Source organism: Sminthopsis crassicaudata, chromosome 4 (assembly GCF_048593235.1).
Source record: "Sminthopsis crassicaudata isolate SCR6 chromosome 4, ASM4859323v1, whole genome shotgun sequence".
NCBI lineage: Eukaryota > Metazoa > Chordata > Mammalia > Dasyuromorphia > Dasyuridae > Sminthopsis > Sminthopsis crassicaudata.
Genome location: NC_133620.1, coordinates 443,517,952 through 443,538,199, shown reverse-complemented (window position 1 = coordinate 443,538,199; position 20,248 = coordinate 443,517,952). Strand labels below are relative to the sequence as shown.

Here is a 20,248-nt window from a genome sequence, read left to right as displayed (position 1 = left end):
GATGTCTGACTGAACTCTAAGCTCTCCACAGTACCTGCTTCAGGCACCTTCAAGGCTGTTAGAGCAAATTGTTCTCATTCATCCATTCTATCAGGAGAAACTTCATATTCTTGAGGTAGGTAGGGATCCCCCTAATCCACTAAGGGGTCTGATGTTTACCCTCAACCTGGGTTAATCCATCTATGGAGATAGTTTTTCAAAGGTGTGACTACATGCATGCTACTGCTTCTTGGAGCCACAGGTAGATGAGCAGCCCTGAGAAGGGCTTGGCAGCCCTCACCTCAGAAGTGTTTAATCTCTTGCAAGTATCTACAAAAGTAACTCACAGTTTGAAATCCAAGCCTGCTACACCCAACTGTTTATTGACTTGGTGTGCTAATAAAAAACTTTCACCTTTTTTTTCCCCTGAGTTTGTCTTGTCGATCTGGGTGAGACCTGAACCAATATTTCTTTTAATATTTCATGAAATTTTAAATTACTTGGGCCTTTGTTCCATTAGAGACTGACAGACTCTCTAAGTATCCATTTCCTATTTCTTTGACCTTAAGATAGCCACTTGGCAAAGTGGATAGAAGGCCTGGAATCAAAAGACTCCTCTTTGTGAATTCAAATCTGACTTCAGACATTATTAGCTCTGTGATCTTGGGTAAGTCACATAATCTCATTTTATTCAGTTTCCTAATCTGTAAAATGAGCTGGAAAAGGAAATGGCAAACCACTCCAGTATCTTTACCAAGAAAACTCCAAATGGAGTCATGAAAAATTAAACATAATTGAAGCATGACTTTCACAAAATCTTTCAAAGGTGACAAGCAATTTGATATAAGTGAATAACAACAATCTCTGTGTCTTTACACAGTCTGTATTCCATATCTAAAAACTCAGCTAGCTACCATGTTCCTGTCAGAGGTGTTAAATACACCATCCACAGAACTCTGGAGTGCTACTTGAACCAACTTAAAGCTAAATTGGAAAATACTTAAATATTTTCCAATTTTCAAATACAACATAATAAACCTGAAAAGACCAAAAATAGAAACAGGATTGCAAACAAAAATTAGACTCTAGAATATCCCAAGAATCTCCTTCTTCTTTGGGAGGCATTTCATTAAACATTCAGAGATAGAACAAAATGTACTTGTGTCAACAAGCCTCAGAAGGGAGTAATCTATGCTTTCTTCCTTTCCATAACATGGAGTGCTTAAGGCTCAGTATAGTCTTAGGTTAATAAGTCTACATTCAAGAGATTTGGAGAAGGGTGGAAAGATGGAAAGCTGTAAGAGTCAAATCAAATCAACAAGCTCTTAAAATACTTCTGTCCTTAAGTAATTTCAGCCAGGTCTGACTCTTCATGACCCTATTTGAGGTTTTCTTGGCAAAGATACTGCAATGGTTTGCCATTTCCTTCTCCAGTTCATTTTACATGAGAAAACTGAGACAAAGGGGATTAAGTGACTTGCCTAGGTTCACACAGCTAGTAAGTGTCTGAGGCCACATTTGAACTCAGATTTTCTCACCTAGGACAATGAGTATACCACTTAGCTGCCCTTTTTAAGTATTTCCTGTGTGTCAAAGTTCTGTGATAAGCACTGGGCATATGAAAAGGAGTGGGATGGGGGACTAAATTAATACCCTCTCTCAAAAAGTTTTCGATCTAATTGGAAGGGATGGGAATATGAAATACATGACTATATATAAACCAGATATATACAGGGCAAATTGGAAATAATTTCAGAAGGAAAATACTATCATTAAGGAAGAAAAACCAGGACAGACTATTGCAGAAGGTGGATTTTACCTAAAAATTTTAAAATGATATGGAAGCTAACAGAGGAAAATAAGAAGGAAAAACCTCTGGGCAAGGAAGACAGAAATGGGAAGTAGAGTACCATGTGCAAGGAACAGCAAGAATAGCAGTATTTCTAAATCATAGATTATGAGAAAGGATAAGGAAGATAAGAAAGAGACAGGCTATGAAGAATTTTTTTAAAAAAAGATTTTTTAAAAATAATATCTCCCCAATTACATGTCAAGAAAATTTTTAGCATTCATTTTCTTTTTTTCTCTCTTTTTTAATTAAAGCTTTTTTTATTTTCAAAACATGTGCAAAGATAATTTTCAACATTCACCCTTGCAAAACTTTTTCTCCTTCCCATCCTTTCACCCCCTTCCCTAGATGGCAAGTAATCCAATATATTAAATCTGTGCAATTCTTCTATACATATTTCTACAATTATCATGCTGCACAAGAAACATCAAATCAAAAAGGGGGAAATAAGAAAGAAAACAAAAGACAAACAACAATAAAAAAGTAAAAATACTATGTTGTGATCCACATTCAGTCTCCACAGTCCTCCCTCTGGGTGTAGATGGCTCTCTTCATCACAAGACCATTGGAACTGGCCTGAAAAACCTCACTGTTGTTATTACCTCCACATCCATCAGAAATGATCATCATATAATCTTGCTATTGCTGTGTACAATGTTCTCCTGGTTCCATTCATTTCACTTAGCACCAGTTCATGTAAGTCCCTCCAGGTTTCTCTGAAATCATCTTACTTATCTTTTCTTATAGAACAATAATATTCCATTACATTCATATACCATAACTTATTCAGCCATTCTCTAACTAATGAGCATCCACTCAGTTTCCAATTTGTTAATACAAAAAGGGGTGCTACAAATATTTTTGCACATGTGAGTCCCTTTCCCTCCTTTAAGATCTCTTTGGGATACAGGCACAGTAGAAACACTGCTGGGTTGAAGAGTATGCACAGTTTGATATCCTTTGGGCATAGTTCCAAACTGCTTTCCAGAATGGTTGGATCAGTTCACAACTCCAACGTTATATTAATGTCCCAGTTTTCCCACATCCCCTCCAACATTCGTCATTATCTTAGCTAATCTGTGAAGTGTGTAGTAATACCTCAGAGTTGTCTTAATTTGCATTTCTCTGATTAATAATTTTCAAATGACTAGAAATGGTTTCAATTTCTTCATCTGAAAATCATCTTTTCATATCCTTTGACTATTTATAATCTTATAATTTATTTGGAGAATGTCTTGAATTCCTATAAATTTGAGTCAATTTTCTACATATTTTAGAAATGAGGCCTTTATCAGAATTTGTGAATGTTAAAAAAAAAAAATCCCTTATTTCTTCCTTTCTAATCTTATCTGCATTGGTTTTGTCTGTATAAAAACTTTTAAATTTAACATAATCAAAATTATCCATTTTGCATTCTATAACGTACTCTAGTTCTTCTTTGGCCACAAATTCCTCCCTTCTATACATATTTGAGAGGTAGACTATCCTTTGTTCTTCTAATTTGTTTGTAGTATCACTCTTTATGTCTAAATCATGAACCCCATTTATCTTAATGTAGGGTGTTAGATGTGGATCAATGCCTAGTTTCTGCTATACTAATTTCCAATTTTCCCAATAATTTTTGTTAAATAGTGAGTTCTTATCTCAGAAGCTGGGGTCTTCGGGTTTATCAAACACTAGATTACTATAGTTATTGATTATTATGTCTTGTAAACCTAACCTATTTCACTGATGAACTACTCTATTTCTTAGCCAGTATCAAATAGTTTTGATGATTGCTGCTTTATAATATAGTTTTAGGCCTGGTACAGCTAGGCCGCCTTCATTTGCATTTTTTTTCATTAATTCCATTGAAATTCTTTTTTGTTCTTCCAGGTGAACTTTATTATTATTTTTTCTAGTTCTATAAAATAATTTCTTGGGAGTTTTATTGATATGGCACTGAATAAGTAGATTAATTTAGGTAGTATTATCAATTTATTATATTAGCTTAACTTACTCATGGGTACTATTTTTCCAATTGATTATATCTGACTTTATTTGTGTAGAAAGTATTTTGTTATTGTGTTCATATAGTTCATGACTTTACCTTGGCAGATGACTCCCAAATATTTTATATTATTTACAATTTTAAATGGAATTTCTCTTTGTATCATTTGCTGCTGGACTACATTAGTAATATATAAAAGTTTAGCATTCACATTTACAAAATTTTGAATTCAAATTTTTCTCTTCCCTCCTATCCCTTTCCTCTTCCAAAGATAATACAGTTTGATATAGTTTATACATGTGCTATCATGCAAAACATATTTCCATATTAGTCACAGTTATGAAAAAGAAATAGATCAAAAAGAAAAAACACATAATAAAGAATAATGGGGGAAATATGCTTTAATCTGCATTCTGAATTCATCAATTTTTTTTAAAATCTGGTTATAGATAAAGGGCAGCTTGGTGGTGCAGTGGATAGAGCACCAGCCTTGAATTCAGGAGGACCAGAGTTCAAATCTGGCCTCAGACACTTAACACTTCCTAGCTGTGTGACCCTAGGCAAGTCACTTAACCCCAGCCTGGGGGGGAGGGGGGAAATCTGGTTATAGATAGCATTTTTCTTTTTAAGTCCTTTGCATTTATCTTGGATTATTGTGTTGCTAAAAAGAACTGAGTCAATCATAGTTGATCATTACATAGTGTTGCCAGTACTATGTATGATGTTTCCCTGGTTCTGTTCATTCCATTTTGAATCAGTTCATACAAGTTTTTCCAGGTTTTTTTGAAATCTGCCTGTTCATCATTTCTTATTGCACAAAAGTACTCCATTACATTCATATACCACAGTTTGCTCAGCCATTCCTCAACTGAGGAGCATCCTCTCAAGTTCTATCATTTTACCACCTCAAAAAGAACTACTATAAGTATTTTTGTATGTGTGTAGGTATGTATGTATATGCATACAAACACACACAGAGAAATACTTTTTCCCCTCACTAGAGAATCTGGAAACACTAGAATTTATTGAGTAAAGGAATGACATGGTCAGACTTCACTTTAGGAAGATCTGATAGAGAATTGGATGGAGTGGATGGAGACACTTGAATCAGGGAGACCAACCAAGGCTAATGCAGTAGTCCAAATGTTAGGTGATACAGGGACCTTTACAGAGTAGCGACAATATCAGGAAACAGTAGAGCATAAATGAGAAATGTGGTAAAAGTAGAATCAACAGGATTTGGCACCAAATTGCATATGGTGGTGAGAGAGAGTAAGAAGTCAAGGATGACACCTAAATCAGGGGGAATGGCACTTATAGGGATTAGAATGAAGATAGTGCTTTTCAAAATAATAGGATGGACAGAAATGGGGAAGGAAGGATTTGGGGGAATATGGATATATGCATGTGTGCATACCTACACAAAGAGAGAAACACACATACATACGTGCATATATATAGATATAGATATAGATATATACAGAGAGAGAGAAAGAAATAGAGAGAATGAGAGAAAGAATGAGAGAGAGAGAGAGAGAGAGAGAGAGAGAGAAGGAGAGAGGGACAAAGGGAGGGAGAGAGAGGAAAAAGGAGAGGGAGAGGGAGAAGGATGCTATGTCAAGTTTAACATATCTATGGAAAATCTATTTTGAGATGTATAATAAGCATTTAGTGGTACGAGAATGGAGATTAGGAGAAAGATTAGATAAATACACAAGAAAGTCTTCTGACTAGAAGTGATCATTGAATCCATAAATGCTGACAAGATCAGCAAGTGAAATAATGTATAGAAAAGAACTCAGGACAGAACCTTGGGGAACCCCACATAGTTAGTGGACTTGACTTGGAGAAAGATCCAGCAAAAGAGACTGAGAAGCAACAGTCAGACAGGTAGCAGAAGAAGCAGGAGAGAGCAAAATCACAAAATCCTTGGTAAGAGGAGAATATCAAGTAGAGGGTAATAAATAGTGGAAAGGCTACAGAGGTCAAGGATAAAGAGTTAAAGAGATTTAGAATTAAGAGAGAGGTCAGTGATCATTTTGAATGGAGAAGATTTGGGTAAATAAAGAGGTCTGGAGCCAGACAATGGAATGTTTTATAGAAAGAGAGAAGAAATGATGATAGATTGTGAAAGGATTTCTCAAGAAAGGTGTCCATGATAGAGAAAAGAGATATGGGACAGTAGATAGTGGACATAGATGAAGCAATCAAGGTCTTGGAATGTATTTTATTGGGAGGGGGTGATGTTTTAAAAGATGAAGGAGATACGGATATGTTTCCAGGCAATTGTTATCTCTTGCTTGTTTTGGGCCCCTAACTAGCAGTTACAGCAACTAAACAAAAAAAAAGAAAAAGAAAAAGATTTCTCATCTCATTGGGAAATATAGATTGATGTGTAAAAGCTACTCCTCTCTCCACTATGCTTTACAATTCATGTATCTTATTTCAGATGCATTTAACCCTCACCCCAATCTCCAAAGTCACCCACATAAAAATCATTTCTGAAATGAATAATCATGGGTTCTTGGAAAAATCAGTTTCTTTAAATAAATAGAGGGAAAACTTTTGGAATATGAGGAATGGCATATATCTATCTTAGAGCCTTCCTGGGAGCACTGAATGAAAGTGAGGAAAATCAAAAGAGTGAAAGCTAGGAAGTCCAGTTGTCACCATTTTGTTCTTACTAATAGATGCAATTACAGCCACTTTGCAATTACCCCATTTACCAGAGCTCCTAGACCAAGACTTCCTAAACTTTTTCTACTCATGACCCCTTTTCAAAGGAGGAATCTTTACAAGACCCCAGGTATATTGTATATAAAAGAAGTATACAAACCAAATATTTATTGTTAATAAACCATAATTTCACAACCGCCACCTTCAGTATATGAGGTCACAGACCCACTGTTTAAGAAGCATTGTTCTAGGTTCCAAGAAGCAGCCCTCTCTTTTCTTTGATCCTCTCTCCAACCCACCCCCATAAAACTTTTTTTAATTTTGTGTTATTCTTAACTTTCCTTGAAAACCTCAGCTTATTCTGAGCTTTAGGAAGGAAAGTTTGATTTCTCTACAGCTATTTCAAATGTCAGAGAGCAAGGCCTTGTCAAACTAAGGCTTAAAGGAAGAGCCCAGAATTTTACTTTACATCTTTGGCTGTGGTTATTGAATTCCCTGAGTATATACTGAGCATAATGTCCCAGTTCTTTGCATTCTAGAACTCTGGACCTACATATAATAAGGAATCTTACATACATACTTTTTTTTTTTTTTTTTTTTTTTTTTTTTGCTGAGGCAATTGGGGTTAAGTGACTTGCCCAGGGTCACACAGCCAGAAAGTGTTAAGTGTCTGAGATTAGATTTGAACTCGGGTCCTCCTGACTTTAGGGCTGGTGCTCTATCCACTGCACCACCTAGCTATCTCCATACATCTTTAAAAATAAAAATAAATCTTGTGATTCATTTCTAATTCCTGAACAATAGCAAGTTAGTAGGAAATTAACACAAGGAGAGTTTGAACTCCAGCTCTACTATTTATTCTCTATGTGATTTTGGGCAACTTTTATTATTATTGAACCTCTCTAAGGTTCAATATCCTCATTTATAAAATAGGACAGATAGCCTATATGATCATCTTGGTTCTTGCTCCAAATTTTATGATATGAAGAACACTAATGTTGAAGTCATAAGATCTCGCTATGTATCATAACTCCTACTCTTACTGGCTATTCACCACAGAGAAGTTACTTATGGAGAAACAGAGAGAGAACAGAGAAGGGGGAGGGGAGGAATAGAGACAAAGAGACAGAGAAATTTATTAATCAATTATAAGATAATAAGAGCCAAGCTCTGTGCTACACAATGGGGACACAAATACATGACGGCAAAACCATTCTGCCCTCAAGAAGTTTGTGTTTTATGGGAGAGGGGAGATAATACATAAAAGGAGGGGCAGTTTTAGGGGAAGATAGTAGTATGGTGTGGAGATGTCCAGGAAGTAATACAAATGCCTGGTTATGAAAGAAGAAAAACTTGTCTGTGACAGCCTAATGATCCAGAGGAGAAATCCAAGGTTCTGGGGGAACCAAAATTACAAATCCAAGGAATAAATGGGGATAAAGGCCAGAATCAATCAATCAATAACCAAGCATTTATTTTTTTAAGTAATAGCTTTTTATTTTCAAAATATATATGCAAAGATAATTTTCAACATTCACTCTTGCAAAACTTAGTGTTTCAAATTTTTCTCCTTCCCTTTCCTTTACCTCCTCCCCTAGACAGAAAGTAATCCAATATATGTTAAACATGTGCAATTTTTCTATACATATTTCCACATTTATCATGATACACAAGAAAAATCAGATTAAAAAGGGAAAAAAGAGAGAAAGAGAAAAAAATAAGCAAATAACAACAAAAAAGGTGAAAATACTATGTTGTGATACACATTCAGTGCCCACACTCCTCTTTCTGATTCAGATGGTTCTCTCCATCACAAGTCTATTGGAATTGTCCTGAATCACCTCACTTTTGGAGAGAGCCACCTCCATCAGAATTAATCATCCCATAATCTTGTTGCCATGTACAATATTCTCCTGGTTCTACTTATTTCACTTAGCAACATTTCATGTAAGTCTCTTCAGGTCTTTCTGAAATCATTCTGCTTATTGTTTTTTTATAGAACAATAAAATTCATATTTCTATAACTTGTTCAGCCATTCCCCACTCAGTTTCCATTTCCCTGCCACTATAAAAATGGCTGCTACAAACATTTTTGCACATGTGGGTCCCTTTCTCTTTTTTATGATCTTTCTGGAGTAGACCCAGCAATGACACTGCTATATCAAACAGTATGCAGTTTGATAGTCCCTTTAGCATCAAACTACTTTCCAGAAAGGTTGGATCAGTTCACAACTCCATCAATAATGTATTAGTGTCCCAGTTTTTCTACATTCCCTCCAACATTTATCCTTATGTTTTCCTATCATCTTAGTCAATCTGAGAAGTTGTGTAGTGATACCTCAGAATTGTCTTAATTTTCATTTCTCTAATCAACAGTGATCCAGAGCATTTCTTCATATGACTAGAATGGTTTTAATTTCTTGTCTGAAAATCATCTGTCCATATCCTTTTTATCCATTTATCAATTGGAGAATGGTTTCCCAAAACATTTATTGACTATTATGTAAAAGCCACTAAATAGAATAGTCACTGCCCGTAGGGAGCTTAAATTCTCATGGAAGAGACATCCTATGCCCATATATATATACATGCTCTGCATTAGTCATGGTATTGCATTGATATAGATGACTCCAAGTGAGTGACTATCAAAGAAAATAGGCAATTGTTCTGACACTTGAAACCCTAGGAACTTATTTGGGCCACTGAGAAACTAATTTTGGCTTGCCCAAGATAATACAGAAAATCAGATTTTCCCTACTGGATGGACATTGCTCTAATCATTATACTGTACTATTACTACTAAAAATAGTTAGCATTTATATTACAATGTTATCACACTTAATACTGACAACAACCCTGTGAAGTAGGTGCCCTATTTACAGATGAGGAAACTGAGGTAAGCAGTGGGATTAAGTAACTTGACTAGTAACAAAGTTGGTAAATATAATAATAATGATGATGATGATAACAATAACAGTAATAATAATATAGCAATTCTATAGCACTTATTATGTGCCAGGCACTGTATTAAAGGTTTTACAAATTTGTATCATTTGATTCTCATATTCATACTGTTAGGTAGGTACCATCATTATCCCCATTTTACAAATGAGGCTAAGGTTAAGTAACTTGTCCAGCTAGTAAGTATCTGAGACAGGATACAGACTCAGATCTTCCTCAGAATAAGCATTTGGTAGTATAATACATAGAGCCCTAGACCAAGAGTCAGAGAGTCCTGTGTTCAAATCTAGCTTCAGTTACTTATTCAACATAATCTTGGGAAGGTCATTTACCCTTTCTCAGTTTCAGTTTTCTCTAGTTATCCCTTTCACATTTTAATTTTCCCTATCATGGGATATCATGAGTTTTCCCATATCATGGGAAATTAAATGGAAATTTGGGAGAAGTTGTACAGAAGCCACAGACAATACAGAAAAAAGTTAAGAAACTCACAAATGCATAAAATACAGGTATATTATATAACATCAATATATTTTATCTTTTAATACCATAATAATTCAAACTTCTCTGATACAAAGAGAAGGCCAAAACACTTTACAGGGATTTTCCAGATTGAGTAAGCACCTAACCCCAGGGTGTGGAAAAGATAACTGCAATATAAAGTTAGGATAATAATAACATTCTCCTAAAGTTGTTATTAGGCTCAAATGAGATAATATTTGTAAGTATTTAACACAATGCCTGGCACAGAGTGAGCAACATACAATACTTCTTCACAAATCTGAGGCTCAGCTGCTTCACATATTACTACATAGGAAATTAATACATGATCATTTGAAGAAGGGGTAGAGAATTCTAGCAACTGGGAGAATTAGGAAAGACTTCTACCACTTAATGACTCTGACTCAGTTTCCTCATTGGTAAAATGGGAATAATTATATCTCGAATATTTACTTTACAAGAATGTTGTGGGGAAGTTCTGTAAGTCATAAAATGTTACAGGTCTGTGTGAGTTTCTTCATTCTGTAAAATGGGAATAATTATACCTGGAATATTTACTTTACAAGAATGTTGTGGGGAAGTTCTGTAAGTCATAAAATGTTACAGGTCTGTGTGAGTTTCATTGGTAAAATAGGAATAATTATACCTGGAATATTTACTTTATGGAGTGTTGTGGGGAAGTTCTGTAAGTCATAAAATGTTACAGGTCTGTGTGAGCTAGAATTACAATAGCTATTATTACCAAATAGGAAAGAGAAAGTTTTGGGGATAATTACAAAAGAGGAACAATTCTCAAAGACTATGCCCTTTTTACATATGACTTCCCTTCAAGAAAAAAAAAAAAAGAAAAAGAAAGAAAACAAAATAATAAAAGTCCTAGGCTTCTTTTTTTTTAAGGGAAGAGAAATCCCTCCCCAAAAAAACTAAGCAAAAAAAAATAAATAAATAATGAAAGCTTTCTCTGAAGAGAGTGTGTGTGTGTGTGTGTGTGTGTGTGTGTGTGTGTGTGTGTGTGTGTATGTTAGGTGTGGCTATGTGTTTAGACACGTTCAGATCTGCAGGAAATCATGTGGGCCAACCAGAGAGAAGGGGCTGTCTGACTAACTCCTGAGCAATGTAACCCAAGCGAAAGGGGTGTTGGTCATCCAGAGATAAGTTTGGAGTCCCACAAATCCGTTGCTTATAGCATTTGCTTGCTCTCTGACGCTACTTGCTAGAAGTCCTGCTTCCAGTCTCTCTTCACTCAACAATGGTAAAGTAATTTTTTTTTTATTTGTCTTCCTCTTGACCCAAAAGCAGCAGCATAGTTTCCCACAGGTTTCTGGAATGTCATTTCTCATTTGTCTGCTCTCATTGAAAAAATAAAAAGCCTTCTTGCTCAGCTTGGGGGGTGGGGGGAAGCTGGAGAAAGAAGGAGTCCTAGATTCATACTCATCCCAAGAACATGGGTGTGAGATTCCAACCTTCTCATTAACTGAGATGGGGGCTGAGGAATGAGGGGGCAGGGAAAGATTCCTCCCCTCTGATAGTCGTACTGGGCACTTTGAACCAAATTAAAAAACCTTCCTGGCAAGGGATCAAAGGTGTAATTGACTACCTCCTCACCCCTCTTGGGCCCTGAGCATTCATTAATATTAAGCATAATAATAATGAAAATAATTACTGTGATTTCCTGTCCATATCTGAGGGGCCCCAAGGCAGGTCTCACAATAAAGGAGCTGGGAGGGCCCAAGCAAAAACCACAGGAATAAAGAGGATTTGGGGGACTATGGCTAGGGAAGCCCAGAGAGACCTGATTGTGTATTCCCAAAAAGGGAAAATTGGGGACTTGATCTCGCAAATCCTGAGAAAAAAATGGAGTTTCACTTAAACCCTGGTCAGCTGCCAAAGGAGAAAAACACTGAAACAAAATACTGTAGCTAAGCCTAACCACAGCCAAATATGTGGGAGGAGCCCCAGTCCCAGACTCTAAATTACCCCTCTTTCAACCCTTTTTTCCTGTTGCATTCTTTCTCTCTTTGAGACCAGACCAAGGGATCTCATTCTTTTTTTTTTTTTTTTTTGGTCCTTGACTATTTTAATTTTTAATGAGCTTTCTCATAGGCCTTCTTCAATATGAAACAAAATTCTAGAGTTTACCATGCATAAGGAACTAAGAAATAAAACAGATTAATTCATTTCAATATGATAAATTATTTACCAAATATTTCCTGCGCCCCCTTAACAAACCTCTCATCTCTCCGGTGTGTGTAATCATGCCACATTGGGAAACTCTGATTTAGACATACTTCTTGCCTCAATTCAAACCTCTTCTCCCAATTCTACTGGTTATATCCTTCTCCAGATTTACTCTCCTTTCTTACTCCTCTCTTGCCTTTTCATTCATCTCTAACATAGATTTCCTTTCTGATATCTGAGGGTAGTTTGGTTTTCTTGGAGTGGCTTTTCCCCAATGTGCAATCTTCCTATGTGCCACACCGCTCCCCCCTTTTAATAGAATTTCTCTTTCTCCTTGATAACATTTACTACTCATTTTTAGAACTTGGATCAGAGAATCACAACACAAAGTGGACACCCTTGGGGAGAACACTTTTGAATATGATTTTACTTTTTTTTCCTTTTTCTTTTCTTTTTGTTTTTTTTTTCTTTTGGACAAAATATATTGATGTCTTTTGTTATTTATCATCTTTATTTTCCAGTATATCCCTCCCTTAAAATGACTTTTCACAAATATATCTTTGGTTCCAGAAATCCATTCCCCATAACTCATGGATATGATCTAGTGATAAGTTGTCACATGTGTGAATGGCTCAAAGCCTGAGGCAAGCCATCCAGTAAATGGGAAGCTCTTTTTAAATCTTGCTTAGAGAGCATAAATGGTCCATCTCTCCTACATATCATAGACACACAGATGATTCTACCTACATTAAGATCATAGATTCAGGATTGAAAAGGACTCTAGAGGTCTCCAAGCCCAACCCTATAGAGAGGTAAGATGATAAGGGAGGTTCATAAAGGCTGGGACTTGTCAAAGGCCCAGCAGATTGAAAAGCCAGGATTTAAACCCAGGTCCCTTCAAACCCAGTGCTATTGCTAGCACACCAGACTTATTTAATTTTGAAGCAATCTCTCCTTTCTCCCACTTCCTCCTTTCTTCTTTCTCAATCTTTTCCTTTTGAAACGTTAAGGGTAAAAAAAAAAAAAAAAAAGAGTACAAAGGTTATCATTATCTCCACCAGACCCACTAGAGAAAAATTCTTTAAATTACAACATTCCCATTCAAAACTCTTGGGGATGGGGGAGCTGAGACTTCTGGAAGCAGGAAGCAAAATGAGAAAACCACTGTGGAATCTGGTGAGACAACTGAAAAAAGAGGTAGAAGCAACTGTGGGAACCAAAAAGGAGCACAGAGGTCTCACAAATGAAAGCCAGCCTAACAATCGGTGACTCATCCAGCCCAGCCCAGACAGAGCCCCTCCCTGGGCCACATGTTTCTTTCATTCTGTGAGGTGAAAAGACAATGGCTCTGGTAAAGTTAGGTAGAAAAAGAGAACTCTGGAGCTTTATCTGGAGGAATTCTTTTATTTTTTCATTAACTTTTTCTTTATTGTTCTTCTTAATGAAAGTACCTTTAGAAAAATTCCACCTTTGTCTTGTCTCACTAGATGGGGAAGGGGATTTACCCAAAACCTGTGCCAGGAAATTTAAGGGAGACCTAAACTATGGTCACCCCATAGCTTTGGGGAAGTTCTTGGGAAGAACTAATGGGACATGGGCCAGACAGAGGTGAAGATAAAGAGGAGAGATAAAGAGACAGAGACAGATAGAAAGGGAGCCCATTCTTATCTCACCTCAAGTACCAAGAAATTATGGAACGGGTGCACAATTCAGAGTTCCATGACCTACTGACCCATTTCCTTCCCACCAAAGTATTCTCTTTGGAAACCATATGGGAATCTGTTGTCTCTTCAGTTCAATTCAATAATCCCCCTGTTAAGTGCTTACTTCAAACAAGGCACAACCCTGTTAGCACAGTTCCTGCCTTCAAAGACATTACATTCTATTAGGGGTAAGGAGGAAGGAAGTCCATAGATAAGTAAAAACAAAGTAATTTGGGGGCAAGAAGGGGAGAGAGCACAAACTGGAAGGAGATTGAGAAAAGCTTCCCTGACCCTAAAAAACTGAATGAATACAAGAAAGTATTCTGGTTCTGGGCTCTGGGCAGCTCATAAGCCCCCAAAATAACCATCACAATTATTATCGTTATAAATAATGGGTTATTAGTGGATGAAATTTTCTCTGGTTGAGTCCCTTTCATTATTGTTTAGTTGTTCTTTGTGACTCCATTTGAGATTTTCTTGGCAATTTGCCATTTCTTTCTTCAGCCCATTTTATAGATGAAGAAACTGAGGCAAATAGGGTGAAGTGACTTGCCCAGAATCATACAGCTAGTCAAATGTGTGAGGTCAGATCTGAACTCAGGAAGATGAGTTTTCTTGACTCCAGAACTGGCACTCCATCCACCCTGGTGCCCCCTAGTGGTTCCTTGTTATTTGTTCTTTATTCTCTCTGAGAGACCTTGACACACAAATGAATTGGATTGAAGTGAGGAAGGCTGTGCAAAGTCACCAGCCTTATTTTCTCCTCTGGAGCTATCTGGGTCCAGTGGCCAGATATAGATCAAACAACCCTTTAAATTCTTTAAGAGACTGCATTTATTCTCTTTGTCCACCAGAGGAGGGAACCCAACCAGTCTGCACTTCTTTGGATTTCTGCTCCCTGCCCTCACCCTCTCTTACAGTTTCTATAGTGAGAAAAAGACCCATTTGTTGGTAACAGCGGTCGCGGTCGTTGAGGCTTTCAATAGTCTCTGATTCTTTCAGATTCATAAGTTCTTCTACTCTTAGGATCACGGACATAAAGCTGTAGCAGGCCTTAGAGACCAAGAGAATCCATATTTTTACATGAGGAAATTGATAGCCAAAGAAATTGTTTCTTGTCCACGATCCCACAGGCAGTAAGTGACAATGTAGGTCTTGATCTTGGATCATCTGATTCCAAAGTCACCATGCTGCCTCACAACTACTCTGTGAGAGAGATAGTACAATTGTTATTATCCTCATTTACAAAGTGGGGAAACTGAAGCACAGAAGACTCACTCAAAATTATACAATAAATAAGTAGCAGAATTTGGGCATTAGTTAGAAGGTTCTCTGAATCCGAATCAAACACTCTGTCTTACTCTATGATTGTTCCTTAGATACAATTTAAAATTCTCCAAATAATAAATACATACCTTTCACTTCTCTTATTGCCATGATAAGCTATGTATAAAAGTAAAGGGTTGCAACATTGGGGAGAGGAAGAGTAGGAAAATCTCACTACTTCTCCCTAAGCATTTTACTCTAGTCATTAGGAAATTTTTCCTTGTGTGCATAAATCAGTCTCTTCGGAACAATCTTCCATACTTGGCTAAAACAATTATTTTTGGACAAGACATAGCCTCTCTGATCCTCAGTATCTTTATCTATAAAATGGAGATAAGACTACCTCAAAGCACTATTTATTGTTAAATGTGAATAATATATATAAGGGTCAAGGAAATGGGACAGAGGACATAACATAGTATAATTTTATTTGGCTTAGAACCAAAGATTTCCTAAAGGAAAACCCTATCCATGGGAAAATCCATCTTACCCTTTTGTACTAAAATGTGCTCCTCACGCCAACTGAAAAGATAAGATTATCCCTTATGTGTTCCATAATTACATTTCTAATTATAATTAATTTTGCTGATTATAATCTATACCTGTTGTTTCCTTTCCAAAGGCCAAAAAAGTCACTCCCACTGAAACAGAGAGATGCATTGAGTCCATGATAGCTGTTTTCCAGAAGTATGCTGGCCGGGAGATTACTAACTCTCCAAACACCCTCTCCAAGACTGAGTTCCTGAGCTTCATGCATACAGAACTAGCCTCCTTCTCACAGGTACTAAAGAACAGTCCCTAAACCTTCTGCCTATAGTTTTGGTCACCAAACAGACCAGAAATGAGAGATTTCTTTCAATGGCTGAGCTACTGTCCAAAGTTGGAGAGACAACAGATATCTTGACTGACAGAGTCCAAAATGATCGAACAAAGCCCAAATGGTAACCTGAAGCTGACAGGAGGAAATGTAATGGAGGGAAATAAAAAGTCTTTACATTCAGGTTTAAAAAAAAATTGCAAGAGTAAGATATGGGAGGAAAGAAATGGAGCTAGAAAACAATTTATATGAAAAAAAAAATCTTGAGAGTTTTAGTGGACTGACCACATATGACTCCATAGGGTAGGGGTGGTAGCTAAAATGGCCTGTGGGTTCTCAGGCTTCATTAATAGAAAAGTCCAGACAAGCAAAGAATATGACAGTCTTATTATAGTTTGCCTTAGTCAGACCACACCCATTGTACAGAATTAATTTTTGTGTTCTGCTTTTTAAAAGAGACATTATCATTCGAAAGTTCATCAAAAACAGGAAGCCCAAGTTGGGGAACTCAAAACCATCGCATTAGAAGAATAGTTGAAAAAGCTTAAGATTTTTAGCCTGGAGAAATGACATCATAATTCTCAGATATATTGAGAGCTGCTTTATGTCAGATTCTATCTAGTCCACTTCACCTTTGGGGATAGAATCAAGATCAATAGAGTAAAAGTTATAGAGAGGCAAGAAGATAGGTTTCAACCCATTATAAGGAAAAAAATTTGTGCCAATTGGAACTATCTAGAAATGGAATAGCTGTGGCAGCTAGGAGGTAGAATGGACAGAGAACCAGCCCTGAAGTCAGGAGGACCTGAGTTCAAATTTGCCTCAAATACTTCTCAGCCATGTGATCCTGGGCAAGTCGCATAACCCCAATTGCCTGAGAGAGAGAGAGAGAGAGAGAGAGAGAGAGAGAGAGAGAGAGAGAGAGAGAGAGAAGAAAAAAAAGAGAAAAAGGAAGGAAGGAAGGAAGGAAGGAAGGAAGGAAGGAAGGAAGGAAGGAAGGAAGGAAGGAAGGAAGGAAGGAAGGAAGGAAGGAAGGAAGGAAGGAAGGAAGGAAGGAAGGAAGGAAGGAAGGAAGGAAGGAAGGAAGGAAGGAAGGAAGGAAGGAAGGAAAGGAAAGGAAAGGAAAGGAAAGGAAAGGAAAGGAAAGGAAAGGAAAGGAAAGGAAAGGAAAGGAAAGGAAAGGAAGAAAGAAAGAAAGGAAAAAAGAAAGAAAGGAAAAAAGAAAGAAAGAGAGAGAGAGAGAGAAAGGAAGGAAGGAAGGAAGGAGGGAGGGAAGAAAGAAAGAAGGAAAGAAGGAAAGAAAGAAAGAAAGAGAGAGAGAAAGGAAGGAAGGAGGGAGGAAAGATAGAAAAATAAAAGAAATGGAATGGGCTGCATCAAAGCAAATTCCCTATTAGTGAAGATCTTCAGGCAGAAGCTAGATGACCAATATTGTAAGTGGGTATCAAGATGGTCATGGAATCTAGAAGAATTAGAACCACATCTCATCTCTGAAACACACTAAGTGTGTGACTTCAGCCAAACTTACTTTACCCATCAATGCAATGGGCAAGTTCCTAGAATTATAAATTGCAGAGAAAGTGAAAACTGGCACTGATATATAGAATTTCCTCACTTATGAGTCTCTTATGCCAATGAAATCACAGTTCTAGTGTCTATTCCTATGGAGTTATGGGTTCACTACTCCCATAGATGAGGTACCTCTAAGATCCCTTCCAATGCTGAAAGCCTATGATTCTAGCATATGTATAGAGAAATGATAGAATCACAGAATTTTACAGTTGGAAGAGACTTCAATGGCCATCTAGTCCAACCTATAACTAAAAAGAATACCCACTCTAACATACCTGGCAAGTGGTTATTCAGCCTTTGCTTAGAGATTTCCAATGAAGAGTGACCTACTCCACCCTCCCAAAATATTAAATTCTATTTTTGAATGGCTCTAATTGCCAGGAAGTTTCCATCAAGCCTAAATTCACCTCGTTGCTATTTCAACCCTTTAATCCTAAGAGACTAAGATGTAAGAGTCTAATTCTTCCGTATCACATCCCTTCAAATACTTAAATCAGTTATCATGACAGTGCTGACTCCTCTCCCAATGTCTCCTTCAAAAGAAATTTCTCTTACTCCTTTCAATTAATCCTCATATGACAAGGATTTTGCTCCTTTCCCATCCTGTTTAAGTTTCTACAGATGCTCTCCAATTTGTTATTATTCTTGTTCAGTCATGTCTGACTCTTTGTGACCTATTTTGGCATTTTCTTGGCCAAAAAACCAAAGTGGTTTGCTATTTCCTTCTCCCTCTCATTTTACAAATGAGGAAACTGATGCAAACAGAGTGAAGTGATTTGCTCAGAATCACATGTTTGTAAGTATCTGAGTGTGGATTTGAACTCATGAAGATAAGTTTTCCTAATTCCAGGCCCAGCATTCTATGAACTATAGTACCACCTAGCTGCCCCCTCCAAACTATCAGTATCCTTTCCAGTACTGTGCCTAGAACCATCTTCCTGGTGTGGTCTGAACAAGGCAGAGTAAAACAGAACTTCTCCCTCCTTATTTCTGGAATTCATGCTTCAGCATTTCACTTAATATAACCCCAAATGTTAGCTTTTTTTTTTTTTTTTTTGACTGCCACATCACACTACTAACTCATATTGAGTTTTCAGTCCACTAAAGCTCCTAGAATTTCAGGAGAATTGCTCTCTCTCGCCATGCCTTCCTCACCCTGTTAATTGGGATTTTTGAATTCAAATATAAAACTTTATATTTATCCCTATTTAATTTCACAAAAAGGATATAGGAAGGGTAGATTTAGAAAATTGTTCAAACAGAAGACATAGAAAAATAAAGGAAATAGAACCTAATGGGGCAATAGCTATATTTCATTCACTTTTCTCAAGCTCTATTCTATATTTAGCAGCCCAGACACTCTATTTCTCTGAGTAAAGATCTGGCTTACCTCTGTCAAATATTCTTTTCTTCATTTATTCTTGAAGTATAACTTATTTTAAGGACCCAAATCTGTGGAATGCCCAGCACATTTATATATTGATAAACAACATGATCTTCAATCTTAGGGAGAGATCAGCATGAAATATTAAATGATGATTAAATAATGAACTTTCTTTTATTATTTCTGCAGAATCAGGACCCTGGAGTTCTGGACCGAATGATGAAGAAACTCGACCTCAACTGTGATGGGCAGTTGGACTTTCAAGAATTCCTTAATCTAATTGGAGGCTTGGCACAGGCTTGCCATGCGTCCTTCACTCAACAGCCTTCCAAGAAAATTTGAACGGGCCTCCCAGTCAATTTTCCAAATATACCCTTCCTCCAAACCAGTAAATATGTACCCATTCCTCATAGTCACACACTGAACCCTAAGAAGCCAAGGCTACAATACAGAGCCATTCACTTTGTAGCAATAAAACATGATTTTTTTTAAATAAACATAAAAGTTGTTAATTGTCTAAATGACTACAGGAGAAGAGAATGAAAGAAGATTTGGGTAAATTATAACTAGTAGAAACATGAATCAATTAAGACTTGGCCCCTCCATAGGAGGGATTGGGTTTGTCTGGGAGCTTCTCTCAATAGCAATGCCCTAGCCAGATTCTTGACTAGGAACTTCATTATCTGATTAATCTCTCTCTGAGGGCCCTTGCCACCTTAACAAATTCTGAAGCTAACAGGACATCAGAAATAGTACAGATTTATTGCTGTAGTAAAAGATTTAAAAGAGTTTCCTAACATCCCTTCAATAATAAAGAAAATTCTGCTCTTTCAGAAGGCAATCACTTCTTCTGGATCCCCAACTTCACTCTGGACCTACACAAGTCCACATGATTCACAGTATTAGCAAAAAGTTAGATGTCTTATTTTTCATTATTGGTTGCCCTTAATGTCCACTGATCCTTCTTCCCCCTGGGGGCTACACAAATAGTCTCTGGGTCTTTTTCTAGGTCCAAGTGAAGTTATATTCTGTCTCTTCTTCCACTTTCTCTCACTGATATTCTAAATCCTTTCTCTCTCTCTGTCTCTGTCTCCCTCTGTGTCTCTGCTGGTCTCTGTCCTTCTGACTCGTCTCTGTCTCTCTCCCCTTCCCCATCTCCTCCCTCTCTGACACCATTGTTTCTTTCTAAGAGGCCAAATGGAGACAACATTCTTCAGCACATCTCCCTCCAAGAAGCCTCAAATATCTGTGCCTCTGTTCCCTCTGAATCATCAAGCCCAATAACCAAGTCAAGGGTTAACTTTATAATTCC

The 20,248-nt window shown here is 37.1% G+C and overlaps 1 protein-coding gene and 1 long non-coding RNA gene across 2 annotated transcripts in view; one reads left to right on the top strand and one right to left on the bottom strand.

Moving 5' to 3' along the window:
• The first annotated feature begins 11,052 nt into the window (after positions 1–11,052).
• On the top strand, positions 11,053–19,440 carry S100A11 (S100 calcium binding protein A11). Its single transcript, XM_074263486.1, has 3 exons — positions 11,053–11,208; positions 15,786–15,944; positions 19,126–19,440. The coding sequence occupies exons 1-3, from the start codon at positions 11,206–11,208 to the stop codon at positions 19,276–19,278; spliced, it is 315 nt and encodes a 104-aa protein (XP_074119587.1). The 5' UTR covers positions 11,053–11,205; the 3' UTR covers positions 19,279–19,440.
• Positions 13,721–20,248, bottom strand: part of LOC141539982 (uncharacterized) — a 35,986-nt gene continuing 29,458 nt past the window's right edge. Inside the window, exon 6 of the long non-coding RNA XR_012481442.1 lies at positions 13,721–15,043. This is a non-coding gene — a long non-coding RNA (uncharacterized LOC141539982). The remainder of the gene's footprint in view (positions 15,044–20,248) is intronic.